We start from the raw sequence: 16,161 nt of genomic DNA, 5'->3' as shown, positions 1-16,161 counted from the left end.
AATCAGTATAAACAGAAAATTCCCATATGAAATATCAAAAATTTGTCAACATTCAGGAGAAAAATATGTTCATCAATGGACTACATTTCCTTAGAAATTGTCCAACAAATCAGACATTTCTGAAAATACACGAGGCTGGCAGTGTAACTACAGAGTATGGGGACAAGGTATGCCAACCTAAAGTCATTCAAAGCACATTTCACGTGCTGGCCATGAACCAACAAATACAAACAGAGCAAAACAACCTTTACATTAATAAGACTCCAATTCATAGAATATGTATGTGTGTGTATAGAACGTCAACAACAAAAAAACCAAACATTGCCACAGAGTTGATTCTGACTCACAGTGTCCCTATAGGACAGAGTAGAACTGTCCCATAGGGTTTGCAAGGAGTGGCTGTTGGATTCAAACTGCAGACCTTTTGGTGTACAGCCAAGCTCTTAACCACTTCACCACCAGGGCTCCTGTGTGTACAGACACAAATTGAAAAACTGTGCAAGATAATAACTAAACCATGAAAGGCACATACCTAAATCAGGGAAGTAAAATTTGGTAAAGGTGTGTATGTGCTTTTTTTTTTTTTTAACTTTAATACAGATAAATTTTTTTTCTTCAGATAAACCTTTACAAAAAATAAACATGTATACACATGAGGAGATGTGTTCCAGATTCTTAATGCCCATCTTAGTAAGGAACCCTAATACAGTTTGAGAAGTTCATTTGGGAAATTTAAGAGAAAGAACAGCTACAAATCAGTTTTAAGTACTTTTTAAAAAATACTTAGGAAATCTATTGATTTTTTGTAGGCTAAAATACAACACATTGTTAAAAGGAAAAGGTTTTTAAATTAAAAAGTACTACGAATAATCTCTATTTTCTAAGCAATATCTGGCAGAACGGAATTCTAGTATCTTAGAAAAAAATTTACTAGCCTTCTGAATAAAATACATTAAGAATAAGATTCCACATTAAAAAAAGAGTGTTTTCATGGAAGTAACCTTTACATTAAATTTTTAATTTTGCATTATGATAAAAAGTATAAGGTCTTTAATTTTATTCCTATAATTTCTGATCAGTTCTCAATAAAATTAAACTCCCCATAAATCTGATGCCATATTTCCCCAAAAGGGCTAAGAAAAAGCAGATGGTTTGAATGAGTATAAACTTTTGCAACATATTATTTCTTATTTAGCTTATATAAGGCCTCCAGACAGCATTTGTGAGGAAGGGGTGTGTAAATACAGAATGGTAGCCCTGGTGGCACAGTGGTTAAAAGCTCAGCTGATAACCAAAAGGTTGACAGTTTGAGTCCACCAGCTGTTCCCTGGAAACCCTGCAGAGCAGCTCTACTGTGTCCCATAGGGTCGCTGTAAGTCGGAATGGACTCGACATCACCAGGTTATAGAGAATATGGCACACATCCACATACTTACCACTGAAAACTTACAAGTATTAATATTGTAACATTTACTTCTGATCCTTCTTAAAATAAACATTTTTTATGAAGTTGATATGATATCCTATTTTCATTCTGCCCTACCCTATTTTTCTCCTCTCCCAGAGGCAACCAATATTAATTTGATATGTATTCTTCTAATCTACGTTTATATATTTTATGACATACACATGTATTCATAAATACATAATATTTTGTGTGTGTATGCACATTGTGCATTTTTTCAAGGTCTGCTCATGTTGATACATATAAATAATTCATTAATGTTGCTTCTAAACAACATCTCATGATATGATAATTTATCTATTCTCTTACTGACAGACGTTTTGGTTGTTTCCAATTTTTTGCATTCTAAAAAATGATGCGATAAACATTCTTGTGTATGTATCCTTACAAACGTGTGGGGATATATTCCCAGCAATGAAATGGCTGGACAGCATCCTCAACTTTACTGTTGTTGTGTTGCTAGGTGCCGCCGAGTTGGTCCCAACTCATAGCGACCCTGTATACCACAGAACGAAACACTGCCCGGTCCTGAGCCATCCTTACAATCGTTGTTATGCTTGAGCCCATTGTTGCAGCCACTGTGTCAATCTACCTCATCGAGGGTCTTCCTCTTTTCCACTGACCACGTACTCTGCCAAGCATGACGTCCTCCAGGGACTGATATCTCCTGACTACATGTCCAAAGTATGTAAAACACAGTCTCACCATCCTTGCTTCTAAGGAGCATTTTGGTTGTACTTCTTCTAAGACAGATTTGTTCGCTCTTTTGGCAGTTCATGGTATATTGAATATTCTTTGCCAACACCACAATTCAAAGGCATCAATTCTTCTTTGATCTTCCTTATTCATTGTCCAGCTTTCACATGCATATCATGTAATTGAAAATACCATGGCTTGGGTCAGGCGCACCTTACTCTTCAAGGTGACATCTTTGCTTTTCAGCACTTTAAAGAGGTCCTTTGCAGCAGATTTGCCCAATGCAATGCGTCTTCTAATTTCTTGATTGCTGCTTCCATGGGTGTTAATTGTGGATCCAAGGAAAATGATCCATGTGGATCCCCAACTTTACTAGATACTGCCTAATTGCTCTCCCAAGTGGACAAGATAAACATAAATATTTATATAGATAATTGGGAAAGTTGAGGAAGAACCCTGTGGAGCTGGATTTGAATTACAGGTGTTAACATGACCTCTTTTGCTGGAAGGAAGATTTTGGGAACAGGACAGTCATATGATGTCAAAGTATCAGGCCACAGATTACTAATTGTAAAGGCAAAAGGTACTTCTATAATTTGCTGTATTTTGGTGAGGCAAAGCTTCTTTTCATGCCTATTGGCTACTCAGGTCTCCTCTGAATTTTTTTTCTCTTGGCTTGTTTGTTTTACTAATTGATTTGTTTCAGTTCTTTACATATTTGAGCATTGTAATACAAATATCTTTCCTGGTCTGTGACTTATTTATGGCATATTTTGTATAACAAAATTTTTTGATTTTGATACAGTCAAGTATCTCAATGTTTTTCTTTATGGTTTGTGTATTTTGTAGTAAATTTAACATACTGTTTCCTACCCTCAGGGCCATAAAGATGGTCTCCTATATTTTCTTCAGAAGGCTGATGCAGTGCAATGAATTACTTGCTTCTAGCCACAGTCTTTGTGACTCACACACAATGACTGAGTGCGACTATGCAAATAAGGCATATGGAACCTGTGATGGCTGAGGTTATGTGTCAACTTGGCTAGGTCATGATTCCCAGTATTGTGTGGCTGTCCTCCATTTTATGTGTTATGGATCCTGACCTCTACATGTTGATGAGGCAGGGCTGATGCAAGGTATGTCTTGGGTCACAGACTTGGAGGAGGGTGTGACTCAAGCCCCACCCTTACTGAAGTTTTGCCCTTTCCTGGGGTGTGGCTTGCATCTAAGACACATGTGTGTGTCCTGGCAAGGCTCGGTCTCTCTGGATCTGGATCCCGAGTCTGGTTCATGATCAAATGACCTTCCAGAGGCCTGCTGTCTGACCTGCTGATTCTGGAAATCGCTAGCCTCCACAGCCCCTGGGGCCAGTAGTGTATCGTGTGATCTGATTTGCCAGCTTTTGCAGCCTTGTGAGCCAGCAGTCTGTGGTCTGAACTGTGGGTTTGGGTTTGTCAGCCCCTGCAGTCACGTGGGTGGGGAGAAGCCTATGCCTGACCCATGAATTTGGGACTTTCCAGCCTCTGTAACCATGTGAGTCATTTCCTTTATACAGTTTGTTAGTTCTGTGAGATGTTGCAGTGAATTAGGGAACCCAAAGATGGGAGGGAGAGTGCTGAGAGGAGAGGGAATAGTTGATGTTAGAGATGATGGAGTGGTACAGCAACTTGAAAAAGTTGAACATTTGGGACATCTTCAACCTCTGCCTCACAGGAAACAGCTTTGTACTTATCCTTATAAAAGAAATTATTTGTTTAGCTGGATTCTATTCAGTTTGTTTATCTAAGAGCTGAACAGTAAGAACCGAGATAAAAACTCTGTAGGGAGAAAGCAGCCAGTGTTGTAGCCTCCATCAATGTTATCTTCTGATTTAAGAAGTCTCCGGCTTTATGTGAAGACTCTCTTCAATTGCATGAATAATTAAGAGTTTCTATTTAAAACAATAAACAATAAGGTTACAGTTTCAGGATATTAAAAAAACAGAACAGAATTAGTCACATAAACTTACATGGGTGAACAAAACTTCATTCTTGAGCTCTTCAGAACTTTCATTTGGAGTCCAAGCCTCAGCAAACTGCAGGAAATCCCATTTTTCCTTATCGCCTTCCTCAGCCTGAAGTTGTTCCTTCCTACCATTCAATGTGCTCCCTGTAACCTGAGCCTGTAAGACAGACAGCATCTGAATTTTATACCCTCTGACAGCCATTTTAGCTGCTGATATTCAATAAATAGTAACTTTATTCTACATTTAAATCACAGGCTATCCACAAAGAAAATCTTACCATTTCAATATATCACAGACTTTACTAATATAATTATTCAAAATTACAATCAAATACCAAGTCAATGATCCCTATGCTTAATGAGGAAAAGGTCTAGGTAGAGAAGTTATACTAAACTTTTATTCTATTACTTATATACCTTGAAATTTAACCTATGTATGACTGGCCGTTTTGTCTATACTCAGTGCTTGAAAAACATTCTCTTATCCTTAGTTCCCTCAAAGTTGGGAGAAGAGACAGAGGGGACCAAGCAAAGAACATCCTTTCTACCTTTTCTAGAGTCCCTGTACAGGTTGTTCTCTGTACAAAATTAGTTGGAACCCCAAGAATCCTTCTGAGAAAGGGTTCATACTTGAGTCATAGAAAGGTCACGGGACTTGAAAGCCTTACAGTTCCTTGATAGCTGACCTTATATTTCTAGCCTCTAAAGTGGTGAAGGAAGGGTTTGGAATACATGTAAATTCATGACCCTTTCTTATTACTCTCATTACAGAGGATAGCAGATAGTGTACTACCAACTGAAGCCTTTTCTCAACTTGGTCTCCACTACCATTATCTTCGTAGAGTTAAATATCCTTTGCTTGAAAACACTGAACTCAGCCTCTTAACTAATGCAAGCTATGGATCATAATGAGTAAGTTGGTAACTTGGTTTAAATTCAAGCTTTACCTTACGATTCAACATTCCCCACATAAGGGTGTCTAGAGTCCCATTTGCAACGAGGTAGTGAATATTCACAGAATTGCACTGTCCAATTCGATGAACACGGTCTTCCGCTTGTTTTATATGTCCAGGGTCCCAGTACAACTCAGCAAATACAACGTGAGTTGCAGCAGTAAATGTTAAACCCTAAGCGAAATAAACCAAATAAATGCAAATAAACTGAGAACATAATATAGGGCTATACAAAACAGTTTTTTTCTGAACATGTTAAATGGACGAGGGAATGCTGAAGGACTTAAATACAAATCAGTCTTTCATTTTAACCCAAATTACGAAAAATCTAATTCATGTCAGGCAAATGAAGACTGCTTACTGCCAGATAGCCAGGTGAACTATAAAAACACATTCAAGAAGTATTTCAAATTTCAAAAGTCAGCTTGATGGATATACAAAATCACATTATCATCTGGTAAAGACTAGATTCACATTACTAGTAGAAAATCTAATAAAATACATTATAAACTAGAAGATAATTTCTAACACATGGTATCCATAGCAACTAGGCAGAGAGCACTGACATCCTCTACTCATCTAATCTGTACCACTGTGCTATAAAGCACGGAAATCATGTCTCCAGTAATACTGTCTTCTTTCTATGAAATTTCTCAGGTTGCATCCTGAAGACCCAAAAGTTTACTGACTTACATCTCAAAATATCTATAGTGCAACTGCAATTTTTTGTTCAACTGCATAATGAAATAGCGTGACAGTAAAAATACTAAGTCTTGTTTTACAATCAGTATATGAAATAATACAAACCTCAAACTCAAACTGTGTCAAGAAACACATGATTTTAAAGCTGGAAAACTGAGTAAACTGTGAACCATGCTTATATTACTGCTACATGGTTGTAAATGATACCAGGTCATCGACAGAAGTACCCACCACCCTTTGGGAGTATCGTCTACTTCTTGCTGTTGTTCTCAAGCACTGGAATATCTGAGTGGGTTTTGTGACTTCAGTGCTGTTATTTTATATGCACTGCTGGTTTAACATAAAAGGCTTTTATATAAAGTAACAGTGTTATACTAGCATTCATTAAATAGCAGTGCTATTTCTCAAACTGAAAAATTCACTGAAAATCACTGACTTCGGAACAGAGGTTAGTTGTAATAGAACTATGGAGAGAACCAAACAACCACCACACTAAATTGTGCTGCAATTTAGGACAGGAAACTCCACAAAGTATTAGAGATAACGTTGAAAAAATAAGAAGTTGTATTTAAGGAGGGACAGCTTAGGTTTATTAGAAGCATCACAAGACCACACAAGAATACAGGGAAAATATGCTGACAAGATCAAGTCACTCTAAGATGTTGTTTAACAATACTGGAAGATTCAAAAGCAGCAAGAACTTTGCTTTCCTTTATTCCTATGAAAGAGTTTTGAATTATACCAGGTCTTTTTTTCAGTAATACAGTCTTGAATAAAATGTGAGTGTCCTGTATATTTTGTATGTTTTTTATTTTTTTAATTGTGCTTTAGATGGTTTACAGAACAAATTAATTTCTCATTTAACAATACACACAGTGTTTTGTGACACTGGTTGCCAACACCATGACGTGTCAACACTCTCCCCTTCTCAGCCTTGGGTTCCCCATTATCAGCTTTCCTGTCCCCTCCTGCCTTCTAGTCCTTGCCCCCAGCCTGGTGTGCCTATTTAGTCTCATTTTATTTTATGGGCCTAATTTTTGGCTGAAGGGTGAACCTCAGGAGTGACTTTGGTACTGAGTTAAAAGGGTGTTTGGGGGCCATACTCTTGGGGTTTCTCTAGTCTCTGTTAGGCCAGAAGTCTGGCCATTTTTTATGAGTTAGAATTTGGTTCTATATTTTTCTCCAGCTTTTACCAGGACCCTCTATTGTGATCCTTGTCAGAGCAGTCAGTGTGGCAGCCAGGCTCATCTAGTTGTGGGGGACCTCAGTCTGGTGGAGGCTGTGGCAGTTGTGTTCCATTAGTCCTTTGGACTAGTTTTTCCCCTGTGTCTTTGGTTTTCTTCATTTTCTCTTGCTCCAGACGGGATGGGACCAGTGGAGCATCTTGGATGGCTGTTCACAAGCTTTTAAGAACCCAGATGCTACTCACCAAGTCCTGTATATTCTTAATTTCAAAAGGCCTTTTATCAGACCACTCTCAGACTTTCCTGCCTGGCTTCCTCCTACTTATCATCCCATCTGCTATGAATATTCCATTTCTAATTTTAAGTTCTTTTTGTTGATATTCTCTGTGGCTGGAATATTCTAACAGATATATAGCTCAGGTTCATGGATGGTTAAGCTAATGTGATAGAACTGTTGCTATAACCCTTGTTTTGGTTAGAACTCCTAATGAGTTCTAGAATTGATTCATCATCCTCATAGAGTTCCTATAAACAAACAATTTCACATATACCAATTAGCTGGGTAAAACCAGATCCTTTGGCCCTGGTTCATACTGCAGAGTCCCCAGAAGTTGCCAGATATGGTATTTACCAGGTTGTTCAATTATTTTCCCCTGTGTTAAGTATCCTGGTTTAGATATTTATATCGAAATGTTTTAGTACGTTAGCAGAAAAAAATATCCAGAAGGATTCCCTTCTCTCTTAGTATGGCAGTGATTGGCACTGCCTTCCCTGATATCTATTCTTCTCTTATTCCTTTGTAATGCAACACCTGGTGGATAGCGGGGCTAGCTGGAATAAAGACTACATTTCCCAGCTTCCCTTCAAGTTAGGTGTGACCATGGGACTACCTTCAGAACAATGCCGTGCAGTCGGCTGTCTGGATTGCAGATATGATGGAGGAGCTCTTAGACAAGAGATACCACCTACAAGTTGGGAAGCAGGAGGCTAGAAGGGGCCTAGGTCTAAGGATTCTGTGGAATCACTATGCTAGACTTGGACTGTCTCCATGGACGAATTAAATTTAAAAAAGTCACTCTTAATTTGGGTTTTCATTTACTTGCGCCCAAACTTAATCCTAATTGAAACATGGACAAGCCAGGGGCAGGCCACAAAAAGTTCTGAGACAAAGGTTTTTTTCTCCTCAGATGCTGACGAAACACAACAAATAAGTAAGTGCTATAAGATGGTAGAAGAAAAAAAATCTATGCAAGTTCAAAGGAAGGAAAAGAGGTCTTTGAAAAAAACTGACTAATTAAACTAGGAAATTCTTTGAAAATTTAGGAAGATTTGAGTCAAAGGTCTTGAGGCCTCCTTCAGTTATATTTTCTAGCACTCTCTAAAGAAGAATGAATATTTATTTTACCAGATATAAATGTTTTAATTATGGTTAATGGCCTTTTTATTATCTCAATGACATTTCATTATCAAACTCAGACAAGAAATTTCTTACCTGACCAGCAGCCTGAATGCTTAGGATAGCCACTCGAGTATCAGGATCCTTCTGAAACTGATTAACCAGATGTATCCTTTCCAAAGATGGAACACTTCCATCTATTCTAACGTAACGAGTCTAGAGGCCATGAGGGAAATGGCAAAATTAGAACAAGCCCCAATGCACCCTTCTCATTTTATATATTTTACAGAGTATTTTTATGTTCACATAAAAATGGAAATTGGTTAAGATGATAGGCTGGTAAATGTCATACGAAAAGAATCTTAGCCATGTTTTTTTATAGATTCTTAAAAAAAAATTTTTTTTTAATATATTCACCAATTTCTTTAATGTTTGGCTTAACGAAGACAACTGGGTTCTCATATTTGCTTATTCTGATAGCTTCTTATATTCCTTCCTTCCTTTCTGTTGTTTAAGTTACTTGAAAATAGAATCTATACCTAATACATCTTTATATATGCAATGCCAAGGGCAATCCTTGCATATCAGCAGGCACTCCACAAATTTTTGTTGAATTAAGCTAAATTGGTATGCAAACTATAAATGATAGATCAGATGAACTTTAAATTTATAGGATCACTAATTCCACAGTAAAACCAAACTAGGTAAGTGAGAAAATGAATGATGATTCTGCCCACATATTTCTCATGTATGAAGGATTCATGAAGGATAGTACATAAATTTCTGAAATATCCCAAATATTATCAGGGGAAATATCTTTTTAATCTACCATGTGAGCTGTCTTCTTTTTTTGACATTATCAAAATTAAAGAAATATGTAATATGGTCATCTCCACTGAGGTGGGAAACCAAGACACACACGTTTTTTAAAGTAGGGAAACACTAAGTGATAAATCGAACAGTGCTGTCTTTAAGAACGATTAAAGCTAAGAAAAGGAAGGAATCAGTGTGTGTTAGAATAGTTAAAAGGAACACATTACTCTCAACTTCTTAAAAACAAGTATAAATCCTGAATTTCAAATAGTCTTATTAATACGTGCACGTCTACGGAAAACCTAGCCTTCGATCGTTGAGACACATGAATATTCCCTTTTAAAAGTGAATATCCAAGTTAATCATTAAATAGAACATCCCATATTAACGTTTTATGTCTTTGCAAAATAGGTATCAATTGACCAGTGATCCATTAAGAGAGGTTATTACAGGTCCGACTCAACGGCACCGGGTCACTGGGTTTTATACAGGTCTCTGAGGGTCTTTCTAGAAAACACATTGTCAGGCGAGGGAGAGCTTAGGAGAAATTCACCTCCAACCCTGTGAGTGGCTATGTTTTTAACACTTACTGATGTTAAATGGGATTCTGAACACATCAGTGAAGTACAAGTGGGAAAAAAAGATGGACTGCTATATCTGGAGTAGAATTCAGTAACTTTAAGGCATAATGGAATCAAAATAAGAAAATATTATAAATCTAATTTTATGGCCCAATCATTTTAAAATATTTTTAAGGTTAATTAACTCTTCCTCGGAGGATGTTTTACAGAAAGTATTGGATAATAATGAGAAAGTACCTCTTAATGTACAGCACTTTATTATGTTATATTATCATAAATCCTTGTATGAAGGAAACGCCAGAATTACTTGTTTGGTAATATTAATGAGCATAAAAAAATGAGCATATTAGCTAATATTTAAACAACTATATGCAAAGTTTCAAAAAACATGACTCTGCTGCTCCATATACTCAGGCAAGTGTCTCTGCTGCTACATAGATATTAAGCTTACACAACTTGTCAGGGAATTTCTTTTGGCTGCTTCTGAGCATCTCTAGAAGTCCTTAGCATTTAAGAGAACAGAAGACAGGTTTAAACTCTGACACAAAAAAATGGAAGTCATTGCCACTGATAGGACTGTTGGAAAAGAAGGTGGACCTAAGAAAATACAATAAGGCAAGCAGCTTTGGTAAAGAAAACCTGATGAATTATATGGTCCATACATTTCAAATTTGTTTATACTAAATCTTAGTAATCATATTCTGTACACAGTATGCTGCTTGGAAGTTTAAAAGGTGTGACTGCAGTTAGGCACTGTAAGTGGTAGAATTCATTCTTCCTTTCCCCTTTGCATCACCCACAGCCTAAAGCAGCCTTGCAGGGAGGCAAAAATGTCAACTTTGAAGTGTCTAGGCCACTCTCAAATGGTACACCCAGGGGCAAAAACGGGATTCATGTTACAGTCTATCAAGCATATCTTTAATCAATTCATATCACTTCATCAAGGGAAAATCGTAAGACTCGTATTAAGGTAAAAAGTTAATATTATATCATAATCATAAGTCATACAATATTAACATAATTCACAAAAAATCCAATAATAATTTCTATACCGTCATCTAAATAAGGCAAAATAAGCTCAATTGTAAGACTATAGCCTTAAATTATAAGACTAAATGGATATTTAGTATGTTAAAAATCTACATTACAAAAACTAGCTTATAAAATAAAATGGTAACATACCTTGCTTTCTATGACCGCCTCTGTGCAAGCTTGGAGCATGCTTAAATGGTGACCAAAAACCAGAAATTTCAGTGACTCGTTCTGAAGCATCATCTTAATATAATCCTTTACAGCACCTGCCTAAATATTAAAAGTTAAACCTTACTGACATTAAAATGTTTATAAAAAATCATGTTACGTTCTTTTAATTATGGAAGAGAAACTTCTCAAAAAGTCAATGAGTTTCTATGAACTTTTAATTGCCCGGTTCTCTAGGTAGTCTGGAAGCCCACATATGAGGTGCATGAGGAAGAAGACGGGCAAGAGGTGAAAAAACAGGCAAAAGAAGGCATAGGAGTCAAACAGCAACAACACACAAGACAGGACATTTTCAGTGGAGAGGAAGGTGTTGAGTAGGCTCATGGTCTAGGATGGGTTTGGTGGTTTTGTTTAGGTGATTTTCAGAAAAGCTTATACAGAAGACTGAAGGTGCGATAAAGCTAAGGAGAAAACAGAAGGTAAAAAGACAGATTACTGAGAAAGCATTTATATATATATATATATATATTTTTTTTTTTTTTTAGGTTAGACCGGAAAAGAAGTGAATAAGAAAGCTGGGGCTAAAGCTTAAGGGTTCGGGAAAGTTGGTTTATTATTTAATTTAGAAACTTGTGTAGGCTTACAAATGGGTAGCTAGAGTAGATTGTTAAGACAAATGGAAAACTAGGGGACTTGGCTGGTCTATGGAATGGAGAAGGTCCCAGAAGAGGCTATAATGAAGTGATCAAGAGCACAGAAGGAGGTCTGAGAGCACGGAGGAAGACAGAGAAATTGTGAGACAGAACAAAAGAAGGTCAAGGAAGTTCTGATTGAATAGCATTTTCATAGTTAATTTGAGGCTAAGCTACCTATTAGGATTGAGAACTCAATATGGGATGAATTAAATAGGAATTAAACTTAAAGCAGACAGCATGAATTAAGTTTAAAACCTGAATATATTATCGCTTAAATGTTAAAAACTAGTTACTTAGAAATTTCGAAGACGGCAGGCTGGGCACATTTAACTTCCACTCCCGTCCAGTGCTTAATTTAAATGATAGTAAAGTGTATAGGGACAAAGAATTAGAGAGGAACCCATGGCAACAACATTTTGGAAGCTAAAAAGCAAATGAACGCCTGGTAACATTAGCTGACCTGACAGCCAACTCCTGGGCACTCAGTAGGGCAAGTTGAGAAGCACCTGCTGTGTACTGCAGTAACCCAGAAAGGCTCAGGCAATAGCATCTCTAAAAGTGGGGTTGGGGTGTTGCTAAACACAGAGAACTGATTCAAAGTATGCTTAAGTAGTTGATTATGTGCAACACTGCTCTGTACCCTCTCCACCCATTCCACACAAGAGATGACTATCCCAGTCCCATGCCAGCAAAAAACTAGAGATTTACTCTCTGGAGAGGGTAAAACAGAGGGACATTTCTTAAAGAACGTAAAGGTAGTACAATACCTACTGTTTAAAGATATTGGGAAGAGATTAAATAACTAGGGGAGAGTTTGAGGATAAACAGTGGTAGGTACACAGAAAACTAAGCAAAAGAGAACAAATAACAATTAAAAAAATTGACAGTTATCAAATTTGATTCTTCTTCTGTCTTCCTTCCTTATTCATTGCCCAGCTTTTGCACGCACATGAGGTAACTGAAAATACCATGGCTTGGGTCAGGCACACCTTAGTCCTCGAAGTGACATCTTTGCTTTTTAAAACTTTAAAGAGCTCTTTGAAGCAGATTTATTCCATGCAAAACGTCATCAGATTTGATCAATGCTTCCACAGGCGTTGATTGCGAATCCAAGTAAAATGAAATCCTTGACAATTTCAATCATTTCTCTGTTTATCATGGTTTTGCTTATTGATCCAGTCATGCAGATTTTTTGTTTTCTTTATGTTGAGATGCAATCCATACAGAACGCTTAAGTCTTTGATCTTCATCAGTAAGTGCTTCACGTCCTCTTCACTTTCAACAAGCAAGGTTATGTTGCCTGCATATCGCAAGTTGTTGATGAGTCTTCCTCCAATCCTGATGCCATGTTCTCCTTCATATAGTCCAGCTTCTCAGATTATTTGCTCAGCATACAGATTGAATAAGCATGGTATAGGATACAACCCTAGCACACACCTTTCTTGATTTTAAACCACGCAGTATCCCCTTGTTCTATACGAACAACTGCCTTTTGGTCTATGTACAGATTCTTCATGAGCACAATTAAGTGCTCTGGAATTCCCATTCTTCACAATGTTATTCATAATTTGTATGATCCACAGAGTCGAATGCCTTTGCATTGTCAATAAAACACAGATGAACACTTTTCTGGTATTCTTTGCTTTCAGCCAACATCCATCCAAAATCAGCAGTGATATGCCTTGTTCCATGTCCCTTTCGAATCCTGCTTGAAGTTCTGGCAGTTTCCTGTAGATGTACTACTGCAAGTGCTTTTGAAAGATTTTCAGCAAAATTTTACTTGCCTGTGATATTAATGATATTATTCGATAATTTCTGCATTCTATTGGATCACCTTTCTTTGCAATGGGCACAAATATGGATCTCTTCCAGTAGGCTGGCCAGGTAGCTGTCTTCCAAATTTCTTGACATAGATGTGTGAGTGCTTCAGTGTTGTATCCATTTGTCGAAACATCTCATTTGGTATTCTATCAATTCCTGGAGCCTTTGTTTTTCACCAGTTCCTTCAGTGAAGCTTGGACTTCTTCCTTCAATACCATCAGTTCTTGATCATATGCTACCTCCTGAAATGGTTGATTGACCAATTCTTTTTGGTACAGTGGCTCTGTGTATTCCTCCCATCTTCTTTTGATGCTTTCTGCATTGTTCAACATTTTCCCTGCAGAATCCTTCAATATTGCAACTTGAGGCTTGAAATTTTTCTTCAGTTCTTTCAGCTTAGGAAATGCCAAGGGTATTTTTCCCTTTGGCTTTCTAATTCCACGTCTTTGCACATTTCATTGTAACACTTTAATTTGTGTTCTCGAGCCGCCCTTTGAAATCTTCTGTTCAGCTCTCTTACTTCATCATTTTTTCCTTTCATATAGCCACTCTACATTAAAAAGCAAGCTTCACAGTCTCTTCTGATATCCACTTTGGTCTTTTCTTTCTTTCCTGTCTTTTTAAAAGAGCTTTTCCTTTCTTCATGCATGGTGTCCTTGATGTCATCCCACAACTGCCCTGTCTTCAATGTGCAATAGTCTTCAATGTGTCAAATCTATTCTCGAGATGGTCTGTAAATTCAGGTGGGGTATACTCAAGGTCATACTTTGGCTCTTGTGGACTTGTTTTAATTTTCCTCAGCTTCAACTTGAACTTGCATATAAGCAATTCTGCAGTCGGCCCCTGGCCTTGCTCAGACTGATGATAGAGCTTCTTGTTCGTCTATTTCCACAGATGTAGTGGATTTGACTCCTGTGTATTCCATCTAGTGAGGTCCACGTGTATAGTCATCGGTTATGTTGTTGATAAAAGCTTTTTCTGATGACTAGGTCACTGGTCCTATGAAATTCTATGATGCTATCTCTGGTATTATTTCTATCACCAAGGCAATATTTTCCAACTACTGATCCTTCTTTGTTTCCAACTTTCACATTCCAATCACCAGTAGTTATCAACACATCTTGGCTGCATATCTGATCAATTTCAGGCTGCAGAAGTTGGTAAAAATCTTCAATTTCTTCATTTTTGGCATTAGTGGTTGGTGTGTAAATTAAAATAATAGTATTTATTAACTGGCCTTCCTTGTAGGCATATGGGTATTATCCTGTCACTGACAGCTTTGTATTTCAGGACAGATTTTGAAATGTCCTTTTTGATAATGAATATGACGCCATTCCTCTTCAATTTGTCATCTCTGGCATAGTAGACCATATGATTGTCCTATTCGAAGTGGCCAGTATCAGTCCATTTCAGCTCACTAATGACTAGGATATCTATCTTTAAGCTTCCATTTCATTTTTGACAACTTCCAATTTTTCTAGATCCATACTTCTTACATTCCATGTTCTGCTTACTAATGGACATTTGCATCTTCTCATTTTGAGTCCTGCCACATCAGCAAATGAAGGTTCCGTAGGCTTTATTTCATCCACATCTTAAAGGTCAACTCTACTATGAGGAGTCAGCCCTTCCCTAGTTGTATTTTGAGTACCTTCCAACCTGAGGGACTCATCTTCCAGCACTATACCAGACAATGTTCTGAAGCTATGCATAAGGCTTTCAACTGGCCAATATTTTTAGAAATAGATCGTCAGGTCCTTATTCCTAGTCTGTCAGTCTGGAAGCTCTGCTGACATCGGTCCATCGTGGGTCCCAAAACCAAACCCAGTGCTGTCGAGTCGATTCTGACTCACAGCAACCCTATAGGACAGAGTAGAACCGCCCCACAGTTTCCAAGGAGTGCCTGGCGGATTCAAACTGCCGACCCTTTGGTTAGCAGCCATAGCACTTAACCACCACACCACCAGGGTTTCCAAGCTGTTATTTGAAATACCGGTGGCATAGCTTCCAGTATCACAGCAACATGTACTCCACCACAACAGGACAAACTGACAGACAAGTCGTGGGGAATAAGGTTACAAAAAAAAACCCCCATTGCTCTAGAGTCGATTCTAACTCATCGAGACCCTAGAGGACAGAGTAGAGCTGCCCTACGTGGTTTCCAAGGAGTGCTGGGTGGATTTAAGCTGCCAACCTTTTGGTTGGCAGCCGAAGCTCTTAACCACTATGCTACCAGGGTCTGCTATTTTTTTAAATGGTTGTTTCAACTCATGAAACTATAATCATATGAAGCGTTGATAATAGCTTTAAAAAGGGACATAAGTCATTAGAGGCATCTTGAAACTAAACAATGCCTATTTAAAATTCATGTATATGAATATAAAGACACGAGACTGATTCCACAGGTTACATTTTGCATCTTGTAAGTCTAAATTTTCTAAATAACATAAATTCATCAGACAATGAGGCCAGAGGCTGTTAAGAACTTTAGCCTTGAATTTCAGTGCCTCAGAAAGTGGAAATGAAGCCCTCTCAAAACAAGGAGCTATAAATTCCAGACAAGTAGTCATGGCAACCAAACCACTTTAATAAAGTACATGTTTGCCTAAAGAGCTGTATTTACTGTGATAAGCCTTTCAAAAAGTACATGT

At 37.6% G+C, this 16,161-nt stretch overlaps 1 protein-coding gene across 11 annotated transcripts in view; it reads right to left on the bottom strand.

Annotated features, from left to right (window-relative positions):
- Positions 1-16,161, bottom strand: part of ZRANB3 (zinc finger RANBP2-type containing 3) — a 265,124-nt gene that overhangs the window by 56,604 nt on the left and 192,359 nt on the right. For all 11 annotated transcript variants that reach the window (XM_023542991.2, XM_023542992.2, XM_023542993.2 and 8 more), the window contains 4 exons: positions 10,977-11,096; positions 8,497-8,616; positions 5,113-5,292; positions 4,170-4,322 (listed from right to left, as the gene is read on the bottom strand). In XM_023542991.2, the coding sequence (XP_023398759.1) occupies positions 4,170-4,322; positions 5,113-5,292; positions 8,497-8,616; positions 10,977-11,096 (573 nt within the window). The remainder of the gene's footprint in view (positions 1-4,169; positions 4,323-5,112; positions 5,293-8,496; positions 8,617-10,976; positions 11,097-16,161) is intronic.

Source organism: Loxodonta africana, chromosome 6, assembly GCF_030014295.1.
Source record: "Loxodonta africana isolate mLoxAfr1 chromosome 6, mLoxAfr1.hap2, whole genome shotgun sequence".
Taxonomy (NCBI): domain Eukaryota; kingdom Metazoa; phylum Chordata; class Mammalia; order Proboscidea; family Elephantidae; genus Loxodonta; species Loxodonta africana.
This window is presented reverse-complemented; position numbering and strand designations above follow the sequence as displayed.